We start from the raw sequence: 24,232 nt of genomic DNA on the forward strand, positions 1-24,232 counted from the left end.
TTTCGTTCAGGAATGGAGTTTTATGAGGGTTCGAATGACGAACAATCAAGGGATAGCATTTTGCAGGCGTTATGTCCTATTCTTTTTAATTTGTTGAATACAACACTTCCCCTGGGCCGATTGTTCCCTGCATATACCTGCGTGGAAGTGGGTGTGGTTCTTGTGCCTTGTCCGAAGAGAGATACGATCGTGATCAGTGTCGATTCCCTCTTCATAGAGAGAGAGCGCGCGCGCACGCTACACACCTTGCGCCTGCTGCCTTCCTTGTTCGGATGCCCTGACGATCTCCGTCCCTTCCCTGGGTTAAAAAGTGGGGGTGTGAACGCGGAAAGGGCTAGAGCGAGCAGCCACGGCAGGCGCCACCCAGGCGGACAGCGGAAAGGGGCGACGTATCACTATTTCATATAAAGGGAGCAACACGCAATGTAAGGCCGGGCGATGTGAGTTGCGCGAGGGATTCTTTAGTCGTTCTCCACAGCCAGGCGATGAAGAAGCATAGAAACAGGGGGTTGCTTTTTACTCCTGAAGACCGCTGTAGATGCAAGGTCTTGATGGAGAAAATGGGATGTAAAAAGCGAGAGTAAGAACTAGAAAGTGCTATAGAAAACGAGAATAAAAACAGTCCGATCATCGCAAAGAAATAGACGTGCCGGCCATCAGTCGGCCAAAACTGGTGCCTTCATCCGGTACCATCCTCACCGCAGCAGTATTCGGCCGTTGTCTACATCTTGAACCACTCGTGCGTCACCGCGCCCTCGGCACTTATGCGCTTGTCCGGGTCGTACTGGAACAGCTTGTACAGAAGATCCGCCATCAGCTTCTGTTCTGCCTGCGGTGTGGTCATGCTTGTCCACCGTATGTAGCTGCTGTCCTGCTGGAACGTGGGTGACTGCACAGTATCACTCGACTGGCCGAGTAGCCACTCAAGGGACCGGTCCTCGTTCTCTCGAATCCACGTCCCCTGCTCGTCAAAATACTCTGCCCGACGCTCCCACGCGTCCCACCACTGGGCAGGAAGTTTGCCAAAGTAACGTACCATTTCAGCAACGAGATCATCTGGGTCATGAATCATGTGAAAGAGCGCAGTCTGTTGCCGTATCTCAAAGAGCGTGCACCCGAGAGCCCAAAGGTCGCAGGCTGGACCGATGGCCACTCGTTCCTCTTTTGGATTGTCCATGTTGTTGTCCACGTCCTCGTCTTTTTTATTGTTTTTTCTCGTATCCTCCTCGTTATTATCGTCATCGTTGTCGTAGTTATAGACATTGTAATCGCCTATATCGTCATCCCCATAGCCATTTTTCTCGTCTCGTAACAGTTGAAGCAGTACCTCGGGCGACAGATACATTTCTGGAATGCACGAGACGTCTGGGGGGTTTGATATACGAAAGGATTCGCCAAAGTCAATGACGCAGATCTGATCTGTCAGGTAGTCGTCGCCTAGACGGGAGAGGTCGATTGCAGGCGTCAGATATCGCGGCGACGAGACAGGGAGGTCATCACCCGACTCTGTCACTACGTTGACCAACTTCGGCTCGCCGAAGCGTGACAACAGTTCTTCCTCGGACATATAATCGAGGCTGTTCAGTTTGACTAAGATGTTGGCTGGCCGAAAGTCTAAAACGAAAGGAGTGAACTAGGTGAATTTTATAATTTTTTTTTAAAAAAAACACAAGTTCGGCGAGGGATCTTATATCCTTACCTCCGTGACAGATGCCGTTTGTGTGTAGGAAGTTTATGGCTTTTACAGCCTGATAGGCCATTTTCCGGAGGACAGGCCCCGGCTCGTCCTTCAGCCGCACCCACAAGTCAGGCGAGACGCAAGGCCCGAGAAGGGGGAGCACGATGCACTGATGTGTTCCGTTGGGGCCTGTGATTGAGAAGGTATCCAGTGGAAAGGCAATATGGTCGGAACCGGGTACCGACGACCGATCCAGGCCCGCCAAGATGGTCAGGTCCGAGATCTCGTCCTCCGCCTTGACCATTGCAATGGTCACCTTGACAGCGACATAGCCAGCGCAGCCATCGCGCGTGTCTCGACAAAGCCAAACAGTGCCGTACCCCCCGTGGCCGAGCTTACGAAGGACACGATAAGACGTACCGAGGGTGTCACCAAGATGGATTGGATGGAACCCGCCCTCTTTGTAGTCTTCTAGGGGTTCAAGGTCCGTGCCGGGTCCTGCGAGACACGTACCGTTGGTCGTGGCACGTCCATGATCGAGAGGTTCGTCATGGTAGTCAAAAGAAGCGTCGCTCGGAAAGACCTCGTATATGGGGACTGGGGACTGGGACACTCGTTTGTTCGGCATTGTGCTTGAAGGGTCTGTGGATGCTGTGGACAGTGCAGCGCATCGCAGAGCGGGAGGGCGGCTGACAAGGAGAGCGAATCAGGAACCGGTCTCTGTGGCAGCGGCACGCGAACTGGTTTGGACGACAAGGCCGAGCTCGGGCCACGCAAGGCTCCGTCCGTCTACGTCGCTTTCGGCCAGGCCAACCCACGATCCTGCCGTCAAATGTAAGCCTGTGTTGGCGATGTGGCCTCGATGCAGAGGACTTACACCATCCTCAACGACACGATCTAGCCCATCCTGGAAGGAAAAAGAAAAGTCGATAAAGATCAGAGATAATCGACGCCAGAATAAAGCAAGGACAGAGAAAGCCAAGGCACCAAGGTGCTCGATGTGGAAGTGCCTGCATATAAATGTCGTAATACAGTGGGCTTTAGCGGGCCAGGGCCTGTCAGTAGCGCTCGAGCCAGAAAGGTACGCCGCAAGGGCATGTAAGATGCGTCTGCGAACTGGGCGCGTCTCGCTCTGTCTCTCCACTCAGCAACCTCCCTTTCTTCACGACATCCCAGCCTGCAAACGAACTGACACAACGTTTGTGTCATGCGTGAAGAAAACGAGACGAAGAACCGCCAGGCCAGGCCCCCACATCTAATCTACGACATCCCTTCATCGCGGCGGCCGTCGTTTGTGCCCGTTTTATGCCGTTTGCCGTTTGCCGTATGCCGTATGCAGTCCTTGTTGTCGTTGCAAAGCCGCCGACGGTGGGCCGGTGCGTGTACTTTATATATGCACGTCGCTCTGGCAAACACGTCACGCGGGTTAGCTCGCAGCATGCTGGCCATTCGTGTTGTGGTTGGAGACACACTGGCATTCGTTTTTGATTGTTTTTGAATTCCTCACCTCCCGCATTTTGCATTCCGACGCGGTCAGTGCTGGGCAACAGTCAACAAGCAAGCACTCCAGGCACTGGCCGACCTGCTTGCCACAAACACGCCGTAGATCGTATGCGCATTATCAGTTCCGAGGCCCAGGTCTGCCGACAAGACGACGGGCGGGAGAGCAGCGCAAAGATGTGCTGCCTTTTTCTTGGCGCCTTTTGGCGCGCTGTGGATCTCTGCTGTCGTGCGCTCCTGCTCCGTTCGAAAGAAGGGCGACTGCAGGGAGAGCCACTGCCAGCAAGGCCAGCTCACCTTCCCCACACGACTCGCCTACTCGCCCGTCTTTCTTTCCTTTCCGGTTTCTTCTTCTTTACCGCTCTTTCCAGTCTTGTTGCGCGTCTGCAAGTCATTGCCGCCGCCTCGCCCCCGCGCTTTCCTTGCCGACGCCCCGCGACAGCATCACGCCCGAAACCTGATATTCAGGAACACGGCTTTACACGCCCCCTCCTCCCTCAAGACCATTCCCCAATCTCATCTCTTTGCATGCCAGTATGGTCCTTTCTGCTCGTGTTCAGGCTCTTCGTGCCCTCTTGTTAGCTTGGCTTGCCAAATACCTGGCGCTCAAAGCGTCGTCGTGAAGAATGCACATGTCTCGTGGGAAATCATCTCATCAAGCGTCAAGAAAATCCGGACGAAAGAGAGACGAGATGACGCGGTGGCGGACTGACGAGAGGGGTTTCTCATTGTTCTCGAGTGAGAAACAGTGCCTGCTCTTGCAGCCAAGAACAGCAAGGCCGTGATCACATCTCGCGGCCGCACGCCTCACGCCTCACGCCTCACGCCTCACGGCACAACGTTATCGCCTCCGATGCTTGCTACATCGTCAGCGGGTTTCCTGGTTTACAGAAAGCTCGGAAACGCGTAACCCCCGCCTGCGCGAGAAAGCTCTCAGCTGTCCGCACACCACCTCTCTCTTTAAACGCGCCTGTCAAACTCTCCCTGGCCCAGCCTAGAGTGCGAGCCACGCCAGGGGCTGAGGATGCCCCATCGAGCCTTCCTGGCCTTGAAGAAAAAGGCTCTTTCCCACTTGAGCGCTCCGGTGCCTCTTTCCTGCCCTTGTGTTCAGCCCTCCCTTTGTGCAATTAATGCATCCGCCCTTTTTGTCGCCCTTCCCCCCCTTCATCCACTTCATCCACTTCACTACTTCGTCCACTTCGGTACCTGTGTCACGCCCACGACTCACTCGACACTCTGCACAGCGACGCCACACTATGCCCATCGACGTCTGCTCGTCCAGTTGCACTCCTCCCCTTCGGCGCCTCAGACAGCCAGACAGCTTGGCTAGTGTCTCTGTTTCTGTTCCCTCGTCCCCAGGGACAGGACAAGACAAAAGAAGCAGCCAAAGGAGACTGGAGAACCCACTTTGGCCTCTGTTCGTCTGTCCTCCGCGTCCTTTTTCGTCCTTCTCCCCCACCGGAGTCTACAACAACGGCCCCATCGTGCTTCTCCCCTCATCGGACCACTGGTCGCTGGCCCTCCCCTCCCTCTCCCTCCTCACCAAGGAGACGGCGAAGAGTGGGCTCGTTTGATGAAGAGCTCTGAAGCCAGGCGGGCTCCTCTCTCCCTCCCGCCTGCCTTTGCTACGGGTACGTTCTCTGGTACCTTCTCTGGCACGTTCTCTTGCTGGGCTGCCGAGTACACGCAATACACCCGGCAAGAATCCCCGGTGAGCATCCATCCACTTGTAAGGAGACCGGTTCCCTTGACCACGGTCCTTTTTGGAGGGGCAAGGCCGGACCTGGCCTCCCTTCCTGAACCTCCTTGATACGCCGTCTCCATTGGATTGGCTAGATGCGTGTGTTTCCGTCCGTGTTCTTCGACTGGGCGAGCCGTATGCGCAAGTCTCTTCGCATACACGCTCGCTCTCACACTCTCACACCCCCTCCTCCTGCTCTTCCTCCCTACGAACACCATCAAATCTCCTGTACTGGCACGCGGGCGCGAGGAATGGAGGGCTGCATTCTTCAGACCGCGAGACCGTCAAAACGCGTTGGCATCTCCGAGTGTCCCATTCTCGTCTCTTATAAGGCATGACGAGGTCCGCTCGTTCTTCGTTGTTGGCATGGCTTGACAATCCAAGCTTCTCTCTCCTTTCCTCCTCTCGCCTGCTCTCCGTCCCTCGTCCATTCTTTTGCACAGGAAATTCCCTTGCAGCCATTCTTTTTCCAAACAGAGGGGCATACATTCATTCTCAGCGTCCTTTTTTTTGCTTTCGTCGTTTTACACGGCATCACTTTCCTTGATACGGCTCTCTTTTGCACTTTGTTTTGCATTTTTCATACGCTCGTTAGTCTTGTCCTCATTCTCCTTGAGAAAACAGACGTTTGACATACACACATCTCCATTGTCCTCGACTGTGTCTTTCTTTGTTCTTCAACAAAGCCTCCTCGTTCCTCCGTGCCCCTGCTTTTCAACAGGCATCTACCTTGTCTAGCATGTCCACAATTGCCTGAGTCTCTTTCGTACTTTTCGCCTCGCATTCCAAAACGGCTCGTCTCGACTTTTTTCTGTCGTTTCGGTCTACGAATCTTCGCCATTCTCTGTTCAGTGTAAATGCTCCGAGCCATGGAGGTCTCTATGCCCGTGCTGCCTTCACAGCATACCGACTACGCCGACGCTTCGGCCGTCGCCGCCGTTCGCCACCATCGTCTTCCCCTTCAGGAATCCACTGGCAATGTGCAACCCCATGCCAGCGGCCCCAACAGTGCCAGCAACAGCAACCCGGCCTCGGGCTACTGCTCTCCAGTCACCGCCGTGCCAGCCGTCGTCTCATCGGCCGCACCCACATCGCTGCCGCTTGTCTCATGCACGCCAGCCTCTGCCACGCCCACACCTTCCATTCCCACGCCTCCCATTGTGCCTACGCAGTCGCTTGACCGCCAGCAGCAGAATGCCTACCACCACAGCCAGCAGCAGCACCAGCACCAGCAGCAGAACCTGTACTCGGCAGGGTCCCTGGCCAAGCCTCTCTACCAGCAACCATCACAACACCATCACAACGAGCAGCAGCAGCTTCTGGCAAGACGCCAGTCGGCTGTCCGCCATCACAATGCGAGCAGCCTCGCAGGCCTGACCGGCCCCCTGGCGGGCAACAGCCTGCTCAGCAACACCTATGGCCATCCTGGTATCCACTCAGTGACGGGTGGCGCCTCCAACAACACCGTCCTTGCGCTGCAGGTGGCCGCAGCGGCTCAGACCAACACGGATGTCAACCCCATCTACCTGTCGCCGCAGTTTCAGGCCTACCGCAAGAAGCAGGGTGAGAAGGACGACAAGACCGAGCAGATCTGGCCGGACGTCCTGGAGGATGCCTTCCTCGACGCTCTTCTGCTGATCCCGCAGATGGGCCGCAAGAAGTATGCTATGCGCGGCCAGCTGCATGGTCGCAACATGCTCATCAGCGAGTACCTGTGGGTCGCCTACTGCCTGTCGCTGCCGCCTGGCGCGAAGCCCGACCGCAAGATGGCCCGTGGCCGCAAGCAGGTCTCCAGCCACATTCAGGTGCTCAAGAACTTTTTCATCCACCATCGGTGCTGTACGTTTGTCAACACACTACCTACCTAATACTGATTTTTAGCCCCGGCCCAGCTGCTAACAACCCAGACCACTTTTTCTTCCCCAGCAAGGAAAAGAAGGAGGACAGCCGCAAGGACGTTGTCGAGAAGGAGTCCTTCAAGGACAACCCGGTCCTGCGCGCTCTCTTTGAGGGACGCCTGCCCGACGAGCGGCCCAACTACGAGTACTTTGGCCAGCTGCTGGCGTCTGATGCCCTCGTGGCGGTCCGCCCCAGCCTCTGCTGGATTCTCGTGTCTTCGTCCGCCGTCCGCTTCGAGAGCGAGGGCCACCGCCGCGGCGAGGCCTTCAAGAGCGATGGTCTGCCCCTCGACGGCCGCATGTACCCGCACCTCGGTCTCAACCTCAAGCGTGAGGAGTGGCCCGAGCGTGGCAAGATCATCCGCGGCACCCTGCTGCAGGAGTACACGCGCGCTCTCAGCCAGAAGGAGGCCAGCTCCGTCCGCGAGGTCTCCCAGGACTGGGAGGAGCGCTTCCCCGGTCCCATGATGGATGCCCTGGACGGCATTGTGCGCGACGACCTGCGCGACATTCTGCACTTCCACGTCACCCTCGACGTCCAGGAGCCTGACCGGTTCCCCGAGGGCTCTGAGCTGAACAGCCTCGTCGAGGTCACCATTGAGCAGCCCAACCTCCAGAACCACCGCTGGAAGTCGGTGACCCGCCTGGCTCGCCCCTGGGAGCTGATGCCGAGCGGTGCCACCGCCGACGAGGGCACCAACGATGCCGACCAGGTCCCCGTCTCGGTCATCACGCGCGAGATTGGTAACCAGTACATGCACCGCCCTGGCTGCCACGGCGTTGGCAACGGCGGCCACTGCGACTGCTTCCACGGCTCGCGCCTGCGCCGCCAGCAGCTGGCCGTGCCCTTCCCGGCTCCCGAATGGGCCACCATGCTGAGCATGCTCACCGGCTACCGCAAGCATCCGCTGGAGCCCGAGAACGGCAGCGACGGCTCGGAGATGTACACCACGACCCAGCGCGCCAGCTCCATCAAGAAGAGCAGCAGCAGCAGCAGCAAGCGGTCCTCGTTCGGGTCGACCACGACGACCACGACGACCACCACCACCTCACGCCGCCATAGCAACGATGCTGGTGACGAGACGGGCGATGATAGCTTCGTGTCGACCTCATCCTCGGGCAGCAACGGCAGCAGTGGTGCGCCTCCCACGCAGATGGACCTGGTCCGCAACATTGCCATGCTCCAGGAGCTGTGGTCGTGCGGTCCTTCGTCGGCCACGACCACCTCGTCGCCGCCAAACGATGGCGCCGCCGATGGACAGACCTGGACGCGCCGCGCTGTGATCCTGTGGACCTTTGAGACGATCTACAGTGTTAACGAAAAGAAGATGGAGGTGGTTAAGAGCCCCGCGGGCACTGGCTGGCGCTTCCTGACGACCATTGACCCCACGTCGCAGTTCCACCAACAGCAGGCTCTCGTGACGCCGGCCATCAAGGCTCAACAGCAGCAGCAGCAGCAGCAGCAGCAGCAGCAGGCAGCGATACAGCAGGCCCAGGCCCAGGCCCGGTACCAGCCGCAGATGCACACACCGGCACACCACCAGCAGATGGGCTACCCCACGAGCCGCGACAACATCATGTCGCCGCACCCGGGCTACCAGCAGCATCTCAACGCCGCTATGAGCGAGCATCTAAGCGGCGCGGCCTGGGATCCCACCATGGCAGCGGCTGTGGCTGCAGCCACCGGCTACAGCAGCATGTCGACCACGACTGCCACTGGCTACAACCCCGCGGCTCCTGCTGGAACCGTCTACCGCCAGCACCACTCGCTGTCGCCGCAGGCACCGCAGCCCTATGGCGTGCCGTCGCCTCTCAACCTGCTGGACACGTCGGCCGCAGCCTATAGTGCCGGCCTGACCACGCCGCCACCCACAGCCTCTCTCCCTTCGCCCTACGACCACCACCAGCAGCCGTCGTCGGCCGCCAACGTGGGTGCGTCCAACAACGGTGGCAACAACCCCTACACCCACCACCCGCAGGGATTTCAGAGCCAGCTGAGCTTCATGTCGGCAGGCTCGACGGCCTCGGGTAGCTCGCCCGGTGCGGAAAACCACCACCACAGCCAGCACAACACCCACCGCGCTCAGCACCATCAGCAGTCGGTCCAAATTGACCCGTTCCTGGCTGGCGGCGGCGGTGGTGGTGGTACGTCCGGTGTTCACCAGCACCACCAGACGACGGGCGGTGCCAGTGAGCTGCCCGACTGGGACGCCAACGACATGACGTCTGCGCTCGAGGGTTGGCCGGCGGTGAACGGTGCGCCTACCTCGACCACGACCTCCACAGCACCGCAAAACCGCGGCCAGAAGCGTGGCCGGTCCGACAGCCTCGACGGCGGCAACGGCGGCTTCCCTGCGGCGTCCATGCCGAAGCTCAACCACAACGGCTTCAACAACTGGCGGTAATGAACATGATGCGGATAGGAAACGAACAACAGCAAAAAAACTAATATGAACTCATGTGGGATTTGTTTTCTTTTTGGTGGTTTTTAGGGTTCCTTTTCTGGATTGCACTTTGCTTTTTGGTCTATTATTTGTTGGTCAGGATTTGCTAGCTCTTTTACTTTTGTGACTTTCTGTTTTGCCGTTTTCCTTCTTCACTTCTACTCTTCCTCATTTTGTGCCTTTATTTTTGATACTCTCTATGCAACTATGCAGCAACCTGGCCATCTTTTAATCATTTACAATACAAGATCTTCCATAAAACCTACTTGTACGCAGCAATTCCTTCCGCGTCATTCATTCCCGCTGTGCTGATCTACTGATCGCGCCACAGGGCTAGCAAAGTCCCGCATGGAGGAAACGATATGTGGTGACGAAACATGAAACAAAAGAGACGACGATGCTCTCCAGGATTGTTTCCCAGACCCACTACTGAAGAAGAATGCGACGACACGTCCCTCTCTGTTTTATTGCCTTCATTTCTCAATGAAAAGCAAAGCTTCGCTGCGATTCCGTCCCTTGGGCACTTCTCTTTCCCGTTCGTTGAGTTTGAAACCCGACAGTCGTGTCTATCCGCAACAGCAACGGCATGATCGAGACCATCGTCATTCTTTTTTTTTTTTTTGCTACAAACAAATCCACATGGTGAAACAAAAAAAGTACAGCAGAGAAACAAGTCAAGGGAAGTAGCCCGACGGCCTGGAGAAACGTCTCTTGTGAGGCATTCCCGTTCCTTGTCCTCCTCCCCTTCTCTTGTCGCACAGCAAAATTAGCCGGCCGGAAGAAAGACGGCCACTTTTGTTTTGCTTTTATTTCATATTCCTCCGAAAAACGCCTTGTGACGCGGCAGGAGACGAAAGATGTGAGGGCGATGTGAGACGATCTCTTTTCTGCCTGTATTGGTTTCCTGTTTCTTTTTTTTTTTTTTTTCTTTGTTGCCGTTGAAGGTTTGAAGCCGTCCGCTCACGATCCCGGAACGAGGGCGCAACACGGGCGGATCAGAGAAGAGCAAGTCGACTCTACGGGGACCACCAGCCATGTATGACGGATGATTAAAGCCTATTTTCGTCTTTTCTCTCCTCGTTTCGTGCTGTTGCGCTTCGTTTCTGCCAGAATGCTTTGCTTGGCATTGCGCAAGGCCTTCCCCTGCATGGCGATCATACTGGACACCTTTGACAGCACGCACAGACGAGGGATGGGAAGAGGAAGGTCAGGCGAGCAGCAGAGAGGGAACAAGACAAGCGCAGATACGACCTAGAAAGAAGCGGCGACGAGCATCAAACCTCCAACCCACCCAGCTCAATCCGGCATGCCCGTCATGTGCACCTTTCCTACTTTGTCGTTCGCCCTCTCATTTCCTTTTTTTCTTGTCCTTTGTCCTCATTTGGGTTTCTGTCTCTCATTTCGCCCATCGTCTCGGCCATCGTCCGACATGAAATGCCCCGAAATCAAGGCGACTACAGTTTTTTGTATTTGTATTGCAATTTGTGAGCGAGACCATCTGTCGTGTAAGTCGCGGGTCCAGCCTGGTGTGGTGCCTCTCCACAAACGCCCAAAATCTGACGCTTCCATCCAATCAATCCTGGTGGAGTCAACAATTGCGATACCCCAAACAACAACCCCCTGGTTCGCTAGCCGCCAATCGCCCATTCTTGTCTTTCTCGTCCTGTTCTTTTTCTCTTCTTTCTCTTTTCTTTTCTGCTCCTCCCATTCTTTCCACACTCACCAGTCTTTTTCATATCGTGTCCCCTGCCGGAGATCTGAAACGTCGACCCGATGGAGAGGGTCTGCGCACAACCCCGGCTGCAAGGGCGTGTGCGTGCTTTGGTGACGGCGTGTGTCCAGTGACCAGAGTCGACAGCCGTACAGAGTCATACTATCTGTACCTGTCCTTTCCTTGCCCAACACAGCTCCGCGCCTATTCAGATTGCGGCGTCCACTGCCTTGTCACGCCTGTGCGTCCTTGCACGCTTTGTTCTTGTCATCCGCCATCCACTGGCTGGCAGTCGTCTGTGCTGTGACTTGGGCTGTCTTCGTCCAAATTTCCTGTGTCCTCTTTCATTATTTTGTCATCGGACGTTGCCTCTTTACCCGACGTATCTTTGGCCTCGTCTCCGATCTCTTTTCCCATCCAGCCGTGTCCCTTGTGTCCTGAGGTCTGTTCTCTAGCCTCCCTCACGGCGTTGCCCACCCCCCAACAAGATCCCTTCCCATTCTTTCGTCGCAGCCAGATATGGTCCGTCGATCCCTGATACGCGACATCGACACGGAGGTGTTGGTCCCCCTCTTCCCCCTTCGGATGGCCGCGCCCTAAGAGACGCAAGAAGCAAGGAATAAAGCACACAAGAGTCCAGGCGCAGATGGAATGGGCGTGCAGCGCCAAGCTTTGGCTGCCGGGTCCCGTCTGCGGGTTCCAGAGACGGGGCCTGCAGGCGATACAGGCGTGAGCGTGGGCGTGGATGTGGATGAAGGTGGAAGTGACCACGAGTCGATGGCTGGCCACCAAACCAGGTCGTCATTTTGGCCCCGTTTTGTTCGCCCTCTCATGAAACGATGGCCCCAGGACGCACGCGGGTCTGAGAAACGATGCCCACGAGAGAGAGAGAGAGGCAGAGACAGAGATTATAACAGGATCGACACGCCCGTTGTTGTTTCCTTAAGATCCTCTTATTCTCCTCTTCCTTCCTCTTTTGACGTCGTTCTTAGCATCCCCATCACCTTTTTGGCTCCTTCCATTTGAGGTTTCTTTACGACTCTCTCTCTCCCATCTTTTCCGTTCTCACAGTGACATCACGGCCAGCTCGTCTGTCACGCATCGTCCGCCGCATCACAACCGTCACCAACGCGAACAGCCTTGTGAACAACCACCTTTTGTTTCTTGTTCAGTTCGACACTCTTACTCCCTTCTTCGTTTTTGCTGTGCTCCTTCTTTGTGCCTGGATTGCCGTTTGTTACCGCCCGCCATCACGTGGTGACTCGCCCCCCACCTTCCCTGAACAACAGGACTTGTCCATCGTTCCTTCCCGTTTAGGTAATTTCTTTACTGTTCACAGCGACAATGCCTTTGATGCCCTGACGAAGCAACCGGCACGTGGACAAACGCACAAATTTTCTCGAGCAGAGGGAACAAGTAAAAAATAGAGAAGGCAACAGCGAGGGGGTACAGAAAATAAACACAAAGAGGGGGAAAAGGCAGGAACTGCCCCCGAAGGGACATGAACGACTTCTTCACCGTCGCCTCTCTCTCACCTTTCTTTCTTCCCTTCAAATAGCAGGTCTGTCTTGTCACAACACAACAATCAACGCCGGTCGTTCACCCTTCTTGTTCACCCACTCCGTTACACTCCTTTATCCTCTTTTCGAACCCTTGTGCTTTTTATAAGACCGTCGGTGTCTGCAGCGCCAAGACAAAGTCCCCCGGTTTGCTCATTTTCACGACTTTTCCTCCTTTTATTTGTTTTTCTTTCTCGATCTCCTTCACCATCACCCACCAACTGCCCGCAATCTCAAATCCTTCTGTTTCCAATATCGATGCCCGAACGACGATCTTGACGATCTCGACACTACAAGCTATTTCAGCATTTCCAGCAATCTCAATACGAATCTGACGCCAGCCTCAAGACAGGCTCTTGTATCTCCTTTCTAACCTTGTTTTCTTGCTTCTTTCGCTCAGAATGAAGCCGTGCGGTTTTCACAACATTGGCCTTTCGGTCTTTGGCACTCTTCTGCTTCTCGCTGCCCAGCCAGTCGCTGCCCACTCGTGGGTCGAGCAGCTCATGTCCATTGCCAGCAATGGTACAATGACGGGCGCCCCTGGCTACATCCGTGGCTACGTCTCGCGCGCCATGCCCGGTTTCAGCGACGATATGGACGATTTCCTGGTCCCAGAAAACGGCCGCCCCACGGGCAACGAGATCCTGTCGACCGACCCGCTCTGCCACCCGAGTCAGACGATTGGCAATTACAGCACCAAGTTCCCCATGCTGACCGTCACGCCCGGTGGCTACATTGCTCTGCGGTACCAGGAGAACGGCCACGTTACCCTGCCGGAGGTCAACCCCACAAAGCCTCTCAACCGCGGCACCGTCTACATCTACGGCACCACTCAGCCCTCTGACAACGAGCTGTTCCTCGATGTCTTCCAGAAGTGGACAGCCGACGGCACCGGCGGCAACGGCCGCGGCCGTCTGCTGGCTACGCGCAACTTTGACGATGGCCAGTGCTACCAGATCAACAACGGCAACATCTCCGAGGCCCGCCAGGCCCAGTTCACCAAGGTGGCCGAGAACCCCCAGGGCGCCGACCTGTGGTGCCAGAACGACATCCAGCTGCCCAGCGATCTGGTTGCTGGCTCCAAGTACACGCTGTACTGGATCTGGAACTGGCCCACGTTCAACGCCGCCGGCTCGCCGACGGACATCCCGACGGCTGGCTACAACGTCACCCTGCTCCAGCACTACACTAGCTGCATGGACGTGTCTGTTGTTGCTGGCAGTGGTAGTGGCAGTGGTGGCAGTAGCAAGGCAATCACCCACAACTTTGCCTCAACTTACACTCGTAGCCAGGACCTGAATGACGCAGCCGTCCTCAGCCAGCTGGTGAATGGCGCCTTCCAGGTCGAGGTCCCTGGTGCCGGTGCTGGTGCCGGTGCTGGTGCCGGTGCCGGTGCTGGCAGCAACAGTGGTAGCGGAAACAGCACGGCTACCAACCCGGCCACTGCTGCCACCACCAAGCCAGGCAACACGGCATCTGTCAATGCCGGTGGTCAGCATGAGCACACCATTGTTGTCACCGTCACCGAGACGGAGCCTCACTATGTCACAGTAACCGTGCCAGCTGGTGGTGCTCCGACGACTACCTCATCTTCATCGTCCACCAAGACCGGCGGCAGGATGCTTACGGTTACGGATACCGACACCTTCATTGTTACCCGGACGCGCGAGCCACCCAGCTCCGAAAATAGTGGCGGTGTTGCGGACCCTGCCAGCAGCAAGTCTTCACCTTCCGCTGCCTCTCCTTCTACCACGCCGAGCCACTTCACGCCAACACCTGGCCAGTCCCTTACTGTCCAGCCATTCTTGTCGGCCTCTTCCAGCAGCATTGGTGGAAGCAGCCGTAATGGGACTGCCACCACTCTTCTACGGGTGCGCCGGTCATAAGAAACTGGCGAAAAGTTGACAACATGTGCGGCCAAATGCCCCATCCCCCTGGCATACCCGGATGGCATACCCCAGTGAGCATGTATAGAATACCATTTTGAATTTTTTTTGTCCCCTTTCTAATTTGATCACAAAAATCCAACTTTTTCACAATCACTTCACTTCTATTGTACATATTTGAACAGTCTTTTTTTCTTTTCTTTTCTTTTTTTTTTTCCCCGGATCACGCTTTGTTTTCATCAACGGTGAAAGTTCACATTCGTTCAAAGGTTCAAGGTTTTACGGTGCATCGGTCCGGCACGGGGTATGGAACAACGGAACATGGGCACGGGTAACAAGGATGGCTCACGGAACACGGGGACACGCGTTGAATTTCGGTATGGAGAAACTAGCACGTACAGGTAAACAGACGGGCGGATAGGGAACAGTCTGCGTTGTGCTGGTAACAACAAGACACGCAGCGTCCGCATCTGGTCCTGGAGAGAGATTTACATGATTAGTTAACATCAACGATGTTTCAACCAAATTTACAAACAAATTGCAAAATTTTGTCTTAACAGCTTGAGAGTTGAACACGACACTGGCAATTTTTTTTCTTGTAGGGCCACAGTAGGCCGCCGTACCTTTTGACAATTGGTTCGCAAAGCCAGCTATCCTCATTTCTATCCCGTGGGAGTAGAGTATATATCATATCGTCTCGTACACCTCCGTATATGAACCTCCTCTGTCATGGTTCTGGTCACCCCTTTTTGGATTTCATCTTTATCAGTGAAAGACGAGCAGAGCAAAATGTCACGCTCAAGATGTAGGCTCCTACGAGATCTGCCCGCACTCGGCAATCACCACATCCAGGTCTGGCTGGTCGGGGCCGCGACTGCCCGTCCGCACCGCCTCCATCTTGCGCACCACGTCCATGCCCTCCACCACCTTGCCAAAAACGACGTGCTTGTTGTTGAGGAAGGGCGTGGCCACGGTGGTGATGAAGAACTGCGAGCCGTTGGTGTTGCGGCCGGCGTTGGCCATGGACAGCAGGCCGGGCGCGTCGTGCTTGAGGGTAAAGTTCTCGTCGTCAAACTGGCGCTTGTTGCCGTAGATGCAGGTGGAGCCGGTGCCGTTGCCGTTGACAAAGTCGCCACCCTGGCACATGAAGTTGGGGATCTACAGGAAAGGGGGGTGTGTGAGTGAGTGAGTGCGTGCGTGACGAGTACTATTAGGGGAAGGGAGGGGGGGGGGGGGGTTTGGAGGCCGTGATAAACGGGGCAAGACGCACAATACGGTGGAACTTGGAGCCCTTGTAGCCGCGGGGCTTGCCCTGGGCGTCCTTGTCCTCGCCGGTCGCAAACTGGCGGAAGTTCTCGGCGGTCTTGGGGACGACGTCGCTAAAGAGCTCAAACTTGATGCGGCCGAGGGGCTCGCCTGCGGCCAAGAAGGACAATGTCAGCGGACTGGTGACGGGTGACGGCAGCGACCGAAGAGTATGCCCTGGGGGCTGCCATCGCGAGCGTCCCGAGCTTGGACGGCATCAAAATCAGAGCAGGAGATTGTCAGCAATCGAGAGGGACGAACTCACCGCCCAGGGTCATGTCGAAGAAAACACTGTTCGCCGAACCATGATTAGCAATCGGTTGCTTCTTTGAAAGTAAACAAACAGAGCAGCTGAAGCTTCTTGACGCAACAACATCGACGTCAACGGTTCCAAGGGGTAAAGCAGAGGCAACGTACATGGGGTTTGCAGTCATTCTGGCGGTCGTTTTGTGATTTGTCTAGAGATGGAATGGAGCAAAGACGTGGTGTTGTAGAAGTCAGAAGAAAAGCAGGCAAGGAGAAGTGAAAGTTCCAAGTCGGGGCGATCAGAGCTACGGTAGCTTTTGCATGGAAAGTGAACAGTGACGCAGGTTTTTGCGGGGAAGCTACCGGGTGGGGGTTAAGCGGCTCAGCGGCAGGTGCCAACTGATTCACAGTGCAGCTACTCCGTTCCATGTCCATAAATCACGTGACATAAATCCAGTGCGGTCTCACTCGATCTGGTGTCAGTAGCGAGTTGTTCTACTACATCGTATTTGGCTACCGGCTCAGGACAGGGAGACGAAACAAAGACTGATGCAAAAGTCATCTCAAATTGTGACCTGTTTCAGTAAGAGCGGATTATTCCGTGTCTTTCGTCTTGCTAGTTGCATCAGTTGGGTGATCACGTGTCGGTGTCAATTTACGAGAGGAAGAGAAGGGAACAAAGAACGGAGTGCGCACCAACAAACAAGGGCGCTGCCAAGTGCCAACCTGACAAGACACTACCGTCTTGACGGTTGCAAGTTGCCTCCTAACAGTGGCCTTCCGCGGATCATAGAAGCTGGCTGTTGATGTTTTCTGTTCCAATTAACCACGGCACCGAGAGCGGAGAAAATTAAACAGAGTACAAATTAATGTAAACCAAATCCTCCAGAGTCAGGGCATGGATAAGGTAAGTATGTCGCACAACATATATCCGGTAAAGTTTCGTACAGATTTCTAATACGGAGGACGGCTTTTTCCGTCTTGTCGTGAGGTGGTTTCTCAAAGTGTCCAGTGACCTTGCACCTAAAAAAAGTCTGCACAGAGCGCAAGCACTTGCCCTGTTGAGCCATGAGGTGTGGTGGGTCAAGCTTGGCTGTTCCTTCCTCCTCTTTTTTTTCAAAGCGGGGAAGGTGCAACGCAGCAAAGCCAAAGAAGGCACCGTTGGGTGCGCAAGGCAAGAGCGCCGTCTAGGTGCGATGGCATTCTTGTCCGAATGCCGTGCCCTGCAAAAGTGGCATGCTTTTTATCGACTCCTCCCAGACGTTATGATGTTCTGTTTGGTGGACGCCGCTGTCAAACGACTCACTGATTCTTTGGTGCTACTTGCTGTTCCTTTGCGGTGTGCTCGCCCTCTGGCTGACCCCAGGCTGGCGCGGCCATCCGGGGTGTATCCGTCGTATCCGGCGCCCACAAAAAACAAGCTCTCGTGTCGTGGCTTTTGAAGGTGGACGAATGCCAGGTACGAGGGAGGCAATTGGGCCTGTGTTGGCGATGCAAAGCTGTTAACAAAGAACGATACGAGACCGTGAGAAGCAATGTGCAAAGCAAGGGCGCACACCATCTCACTGCGGCTATGCTGGTGATGACGACGACAAGATGACTTCCCAACATCAGACACGGATTCGCCAGAAACGGGAAATTCCACGTCGTACGACATGATTTGAATTCAACGCCTGCACGTGTCTGTGATGGCTCGGCTGGTCGACAAGCCGGAGACGTCTAGGGGTTCTCTATTGGTCCGAGCTACGGTGAGGCTCAGAGGGATTTCTTTGTCTTTATTTGGGTTCCCCCGAAGGCTCACGCGGTCTTACGTCGCGACGGAAGGCGGATGAACATGAACGGTAAACAATATGTTCATCCATAAAAAAAAAAAAAAAAAAAAAAAAAAAAAAAAAAAAAAAAAAAAAGAAAGCTGTGATGCTTCAGAAGGATGCCGGGGCATACGACATATCACTAGGGCCCGTCTGTGAGCAGGTTGCGGAGTATTTACGTTTACGACGTACGAAGTATTTTCTTCTCGCAAATACTGAGTACTTGGATACCTTCTCGGCCAGCGGAAACGTCGGATAAAACAATAACGAGATGAGAGTGTGACAAGCAAAGAAAGGCGTATCGACAAGTGAACATCCATCTCACTGGGATTCCACATCATCATCCCTTTTGCTCGCATCTTCTGGCAAAGGCGGTCAGGGTTCCAGCCCAGCTCGAACACTGTCTTCTGTCCACACTCCGTACGATGTAGTTTGCAGGGAATTATCACAGCGTCATGGAACTGACTGCTCAGTAATTAGAGGTCAAACCTGGACGAGCGCCCGGTCGGGGGATTTAATAGGCCGCGCAGAAAGAGGTACGGGGCGGCCAGTTGAGTCTCCACAGTGACACCACTGCAGGCGATTGATCGGCGCTCTGGGCTGGAAAAGGAATGCAGATCAAGGCAAATCGACAGTCGGGCAAAAGAGAGGCAGGCGGGCGAAAAGAGAGTGCTTCAAAAAGCAGAGTGGAAAAATAAAAGGTAAATCGATTCTGGTCGAGCCGTCGAGAAGATCGAGAAGGCTGAGGACACCACGACTGCATAGTGACCATGGAATTTTGCCCTTGCTGATAAAGCCTGGAGTCAGCCGAGCGACGTGTTTTTGTTGTCTCGCGATTGCTTATGTCTGTATGAGCGTACTCCGTATTTTGTCTCGGTTGTTGTATTTTTTATATTCATCATTATTTGTTCTGCGACGAACGGGACGCGTGCATGGCCAGCAAAGTCAAAGTCGGCCCAAAACAAACTGTATTGTGGCCGCATCGCGTTGACCGCATCGCGTCCTCCAGGCCAGACCTGTGTGGCCAGTGGCCGGACGTGACACCGGAAACTCGTATATTGTCGCCTATCTCTCTCTGTTCACTCCAAGTGAAGACTGAAAACAGAGCTACTTGATTGCACGTTCCACAACAGCGTGTACATGGCTGCGCAGGAATTGAGAAGAGCGCCATGAAGAAGGCGTTCTTGGCACCATAATTTGGAGGGCTGCATTTTGGGTGAAGAGACCAGTCTCGCTGGGTACTCGTCTTACGGCCTCTGTGTCTTGGTCCTGCATGAAAAGGATGTCTCTCATCGCGTTGCGCCATCACCAGCCCGTTATATGCTCGTGTGTGCACCTCACTGTGTTGAGACCGCGAGGCACAGGAGAGACTGTCCGCTGCGACATGCAACGCGAGATTAGAGGGTTGAGCACAACTCTGTCTACGATGTATGGAGGACGGAATGCTTCCCACCATGGTTTGGTCTGCATCAATCACATTAGCCGCCCATCGAGATCGGCGTCACCAGAGGGAAACCGGCGATTGCCCAATATTGTTTCCTTCCGCGCTCTTTTCCCTTTTCTCGTTTCGTTACCCCCTTTTTCTTTTGTCGTTTTTAATGTCTAAAGGGTCGACCGCATGAACTGGCTCTCCCAGGTTAAATGGGAGGAGGCGAGGCTGTCCCTTTGCGAGGCCCGGAGTTCTGCCATATGTCGTGCCGTCGCTTGCAATTCGAGTTTTATCTGTCATACCCTATCCATCCGACCCCTGTCGCATCGCTTCCTCGTCTCTAGCCAGGCCCTTGTTGCTGGTTCTTACCGCCACGGCCACGGCGACCCCCTGTCCCCAGCCTCTCAGAAAGATTCGTGCTATGCTACCTGCGCAACTTGTGTTGCGTCTCCTGTATTCTGTAACAGACTCTGAAAACGCGGAGACAGGAGACTGAGGCGGAGCAGCACACGCGCGCACACGTATTCCTCCGTACGCCGCCAGTCGACGACATGCACACAATTTCTCTCTTCAGACGCACAGACGCAAACGGATAATCTGTTGCTGCCGCACATTTGTCGCCCGTCCATGGTTTGCGTCGTGTTCGTCGTAACCCTCCTCTTTCCTCCTATCCCAGCGACAACCACACCCTCCCTGCAATGATTGCAGCGTTGTGCCTTTTGCCCTTGCCATTGGTGGCTAGGCCGGCTTGGGCAAAATGCGGTGATTCCTCATCACACAAGTCCGCATTGTGGAAAGGACAGTGGCCAGACCGGCCACCAACCGCCTCTTCTCGCATTGTGCTGTTGATTGCAGCCGCCGCCATGCAGCCGCATCGGTAATCGATCTGCTAGTTTTCGCCCTTTTAAATGCTGGGAGAGGCTCTCCCAGAGACAAAAAAATGTAGTTAACGGATCCTGATTTGCTCTGCCAGGGCCGCCTCTGTGTTGATTTCTTGCTTGCTTCCATCCTTCCCAGAGGCCAGGCCAGAGAGAGACACAACCGCCTCCAAGCCAAGAGCCAAGCACAAAGCCACGCGCCCATCTAGGCCCTTTGTCTTCTGGAAAAGCCAGACGCCTCACACCACCAACCAACATGGCGAACATGATGGCTTCCAGAGCGGTCTTGGCTCGGGCCCTGGACAACTGAGGTGGCCATTTGAACACGCGAAACACACCACCTTTGCCCGGTGACGAAGCGCTAGTTGTGTGGCCGAGAACCAGCTCAGTGCATTGCGAGCCTTGGCATCTGCTTTGGAAGATTTGCTGTCAACAAAACATGAACAAAAGGACGCATGCCAAGTGACCGGCGGCACCGCAAATACAGAACATAGAACACTCCGTAGAAGTTTCTCCATATGGAGCCTACCGCAGTGTGCTGCAATTGGCACCCGCCCCATTCCTGCCCGTTTTGCATAACGACGGGGAACGGGGATCGTGGGAAGGAAGGAGGGTTCGGCCGTCAAGCACCAGCGTCAGACACTCCCGTGTGTCGCCAGCCCCGCCTTCCTTCCCATGCCCTCCCCTCCCTGCCTCCTTCCCTACTCAGAACCATTGCACGCCAGTAACGCCTTCCAAGTAATTCGTACCCACAATACCGGTCGACTAGTGCGGCGCCTCGCTGTTGGCCATACCTCCTCTGCTCCTCCGCTCCTTCCCCCCTGCTCTCTCTCCCCTTGCGTATGGCGCCCGCGCTCATCTCTGACGTTGGCCTTGTTGGCACTGTCGTCCTTGCTGTTTCTAGCGCGATTGGCAGCAAAATGCACACCAGAGACAGGCCCCGTAAATGTTGGCTTCACTGACAAGCTCGACAAAAATTGACAGCTCCCAGCGCTTCGATGCCCACCGCAAAGCCAGATGCAGACTAGATCCAGAAAGAGGCCCCTCAGCGTCCCGTCGCCCCTTCCCTGTCAAGTAAATGCGTCTGCTCGGCATCACTTCCAGAGTGCCCGCTTTTTTGCTTTTTGCTCTCTTTTTCTTTATTTTATTTTTATATTCATTTATTTTATTATTTTGCTTGTTTGTCTCCTCTGCGGTCGTCACAGCGTTCGCTCGTTCTTTCTCTTTGTTGAACCAGGCCGTCGCTGCTCTTTCCTTTTCCTGATTTCGCATCTCTATTCGCCTCTCCTTTTGTGTCTCCTTGTTCTTTCCTCGTACGGCAAACTGCTTCCCTGGTTCGCTGCTTCCCTGCTTTCTGCGACCAGAAAACCCACCGAAACGCCCCGGACGACACTTTCCGTCCGTGCTGAGTGTACGAATTAGGACCGCACCACTGGTTCAGGTGGCGTGCGTCGTCACTATTGGGCCCCCAGACGGCTCCGCTCTTTCCGCCTCTGATGTGTCCCCTTTTGGCACTAAACGGGCGCTCCTTCCCTAAACCTCGTACCGCCTGCGCCCACCTAAACTCCGCTCCTTCTCCTCTTTTTCACATCGCCCACCCCCAACTGCCCTTTCCATTCCTCGCCCGGCCGCCTCCTTTCCTGGCAGCCATTCCTCCTGTCCTCTTTTATCCCGCACTTCCCAGATCTGCCACCACTTTCTCTCCTTGTCCTCCCATCGTCACATTCGCAACATCGTCGCCCTCTTCTGGCACGTTTGCCTCTCTTCCCCCCCATCCGACTTCTTCTCGTTCATTCGCTCAGGCAACCTCGGACGCCGACACGGTTCTGCATTCGAACCGTCGTGCGACGTTCTGAAAATACGAGAATCCGACCGCCTTTCCCTAATTCGAGCCACGGGGAAGCCCGGATGCAAACCTATTGTCGCTTCACGCGTGACGTTGTTTCGTGTTCTTTTCTTTCGTTTCCTTCTTTCGTCTTCAACTCTCGGAAGCTCGCCTTTGCTACCTACTCTCTCTGATTGTCAACGTCATTGTTGACAGCGACGGCCGCGTATCGACATTTCCGCATCTCGACCTCCATTGACATCCGTCGACATCCTCGAACCATCCTCCGCTGCTGGCTTACGTATCCTTATGAGTTGCCAACGTCTCTCTCTGCCATAGTCCCTTGTACCGTGGCTGTTGTTCGACATTTGTATCTACGTGTGTCTCGCCGCCAAATTTGTGTTCTGCCAAGCGCCTCGCGATCGAGCGCCTGTTTCCAATTTTCGAACCTCCAATTTCGACTGTCCAATTTTGTTTGAGACTCGTTTTTACACCAACTTGCCTCGCGTCTCACAACTGCCATTGCAATACAACCCTCGCCCCGACGGCTCTCCCTTTGTCCACCCGCCCGACATTGGCAACTCGGACGTTTCTTCTACTGCGTTTTACTTTTTCTTTGTTTATCTCCAGTCTCTAGCCCATACGTATCCGTCGACGCTTGATCTTGAACACGCGTCCATTGTGGCGATCCCGACGACACGATGCCGATTATCGACCAAGTGCTCGAGGGCGCTGCCCTACTAGCCAGACAGGCCTCGTCGACTGTCGCCACGGCCGTCACATCTGCCGCGACTGGCACAACGGGAGCCATTGCGTCCGCTCCCACGAACACTGCATCTCTTCCCGGAGCCTCGGGTGCCCCGGCGACTACCACAAATCCTGCACCTGCCGGCACGAGTGGTCCTCCCCCGAGCGCCACGACCACGAGCGGTGGTGGTGGTGGCGGCGGAGGCGGCGGCAGCTCGCCCCTGCTGTTTTTCGTGGCCCTGGGATTTGGTGTCGTGTTCACCAACCTGTGGATTATCGTTGGTGTCAAGTACTGCTTCCGCTATAATGCCCGCGCTCGCCAGCTGCGCCTGGCCGCCGAAGACGGCGAGCCAATAAACCTCGAGAATATACCACATCCCCGCCGCCGCCGCAGAGAAAAGAAGCTCATGACCATCGACGAGGTCAACGAAAAGTTCCCCATGTTGAAGTACAAGACGTGGGTCGCTACGCGTGCCGAGGAGGGTCTGCCAACGACTGGTGGTATCGACGCCCCCAGCCGGGCCAACAGCGTACGGTCCGCCGAGGGTGTGATTGCTTCTGTGGACGAGACCGAACGCCGGAAACGACGCGCCTCCACGGACGAGCCTGAGGACTCCAATGACAAGGAACGTCCCCCCACCTCGATTGCGGAAGCCGGCACCTCGGTGCACGATTCGACGACGGCTGACGGTGCCGCTGCCGCTGCCGCTTCTGCTACGACGGATGCTGCACCCGGTGCACCGAGCACGTCGACCGCCCCGAAATCTACCACGATGGATATTACTCGCGCCTCGCTCGCGTCGGCTGACGGCGACGTCGGACTGGGCGTCTACAACAAGGATTCCCTGCCAGAGCACTACAACCACTCGGATGACGAAGACGACGAGCATATCGACTCCGCCCTTCCGCCTGAGTGTGTGGGCACCTCGGGCGATACGTGTGCTATCTGCATCGACACGCTCGAGGACGACGACGACGTGCGCGGTCTGACCTGTGGCCACGCCTTCCACGCTGTCTGTCTCGATCCCTGGCTGACAAGCCGCCGCGCTTGCTGCCCGCTCTGCAAGGCCGACTACTACACGCCAAAGCCCCGCGCCCCGCCTGCTGAGGGTGCCGATGCCGCCAATGCCCAGGGCGCTGCTGCTGCCGCCGCCGTTACTGCTGACCGGAATCGTGCCAACATGCAAGCCCGGCCCGGCACCTCGTGGCGGTCGGCCATTCTACCTTCCCGGTTCATGCCGGGCTCCCGCAACGCCAACGCGCAAGACGCCGAGCGTGTTCCCCCCCAACGCGAGACGAACGAGCCGAACACGAATGCCAGCGCCAACGCCAACGCAGTGCCTGCTGCCGCTGCATCCGAGGTTCAACCTCTGCCGGAACAGCCTGCTCCGACGCATGGTGGTTGGCTACGTTCCTTCCGCCGGCGGAACGGCGAGTCCAGCCAGGAGCAAGTGCCTGCTGCTGCAGCTGGCAATGCCGCTGAGCCCGCGGCCCCTGCTGCGGAAGTGACGCCCTCACAGCTGGAGGCTGGTGTGCGTGCCCAGTAGAGCCGGGCCGCATACATACTCCCCGTA

At 55.7% G+C, this 24,232-nt stretch overlaps 5 protein-coding genes across 5 annotated transcripts; 3 read left to right on the plus strand and 2 right to left on the minus strand.

Annotated features, from left to right (window-relative positions):
* Positions 1–721: 721 nt before the first annotated feature.
* SPBR_01627 (uncharacterized protein) lies at positions 722–2,306 on the minus strand (the record flags this gene model as incomplete). Its single annotated transcript, XM_040759937.1, has 3 exons — positions 722–1,614; positions 1,700–2,149; positions 2,192–2,306. 3 exons carry the CDS (start codon positions 2,304–2,306, stop codon positions 722–724), a joined length of 1,458 nt encoding a protein of 485 aa, XP_040619891.1.
* Positions 2,307–5,788: 3,482 nt separating this feature from the next.
* SPBR_01252 (transcription factor) lies at positions 5,789–9,222 on the plus strand (the record flags this gene model as incomplete). The annotated part of the gene is made up of 2 exons (XM_040759563.1): positions 5,789–6,753; positions 6,846–9,222. The coding sequence occupies 2 exons, from the start codon at positions 5,789–5,791 to the stop codon at positions 9,220–9,222; spliced, it is 3,342 nt and encodes a 1,113-aa protein (XP_040619892.1).
* Positions 9,223–12,932: 3,710 nt separating this feature from the next.
* On the plus strand, positions 12,933–14,417 carry SPBR_01663 (uncharacterized protein; the record flags this gene model as incomplete). The annotated part of the gene is made up of 1 exon (XM_040759973.1): positions 12,933–14,417. One exon carries the CDS (start codon positions 12,933–12,935, stop codon positions 14,415–14,417), a length of 1,485 nt encoding a protein of 494 aa, XP_040619893.1.
* An 813-nt stretch (positions 14,418–15,230) lies between these two features.
* SPBR_01931 (peptidyl-prolyl isomerase H (cyclophilin H)) lies at positions 15,231–16,156 on the minus strand (the record flags this gene model as incomplete). Its single annotated transcript, XM_040760241.1, has 4 exons — positions 15,231–15,575; positions 15,688–15,906; positions 15,980–16,013; positions 16,140–16,156. The coding sequence occupies 4 exons, from the start codon at positions 16,154–16,156 to the stop codon at positions 15,231–15,233; spliced, it is 615 nt and encodes a 204-aa protein (XP_040619894.1).
* A 6,456-nt stretch (positions 16,157–22,612) lies between these two features.
* Positions 22,613–24,205, plus strand: SPBR_01624 (ring finger domain protein; the record flags this gene model as incomplete). The annotated part of the gene is made up of 1 exon (XM_040759934.1): positions 22,613–24,205. The coding sequence occupies one exon, from the start codon at positions 22,613–22,615 to the stop codon at positions 24,203–24,205; it is 1,593 nt and encodes a 530-aa protein (XP_040619895.1).
* Positions 24,206–24,232: the final 27 nt, after the last annotated feature.

Source organism: Sporothrix brasiliensis, assembly GCF_000820605.1.
Source record: "Sporothrix brasiliensis 5110 chromosome Unknown Cont18, whole genome shotgun sequence".
Taxonomy (NCBI): Eukaryota; Fungi; Ascomycota; class Sordariomycetes; order Ophiostomatales; family Ophiostomataceae; genus Sporothrix; species Sporothrix brasiliensis.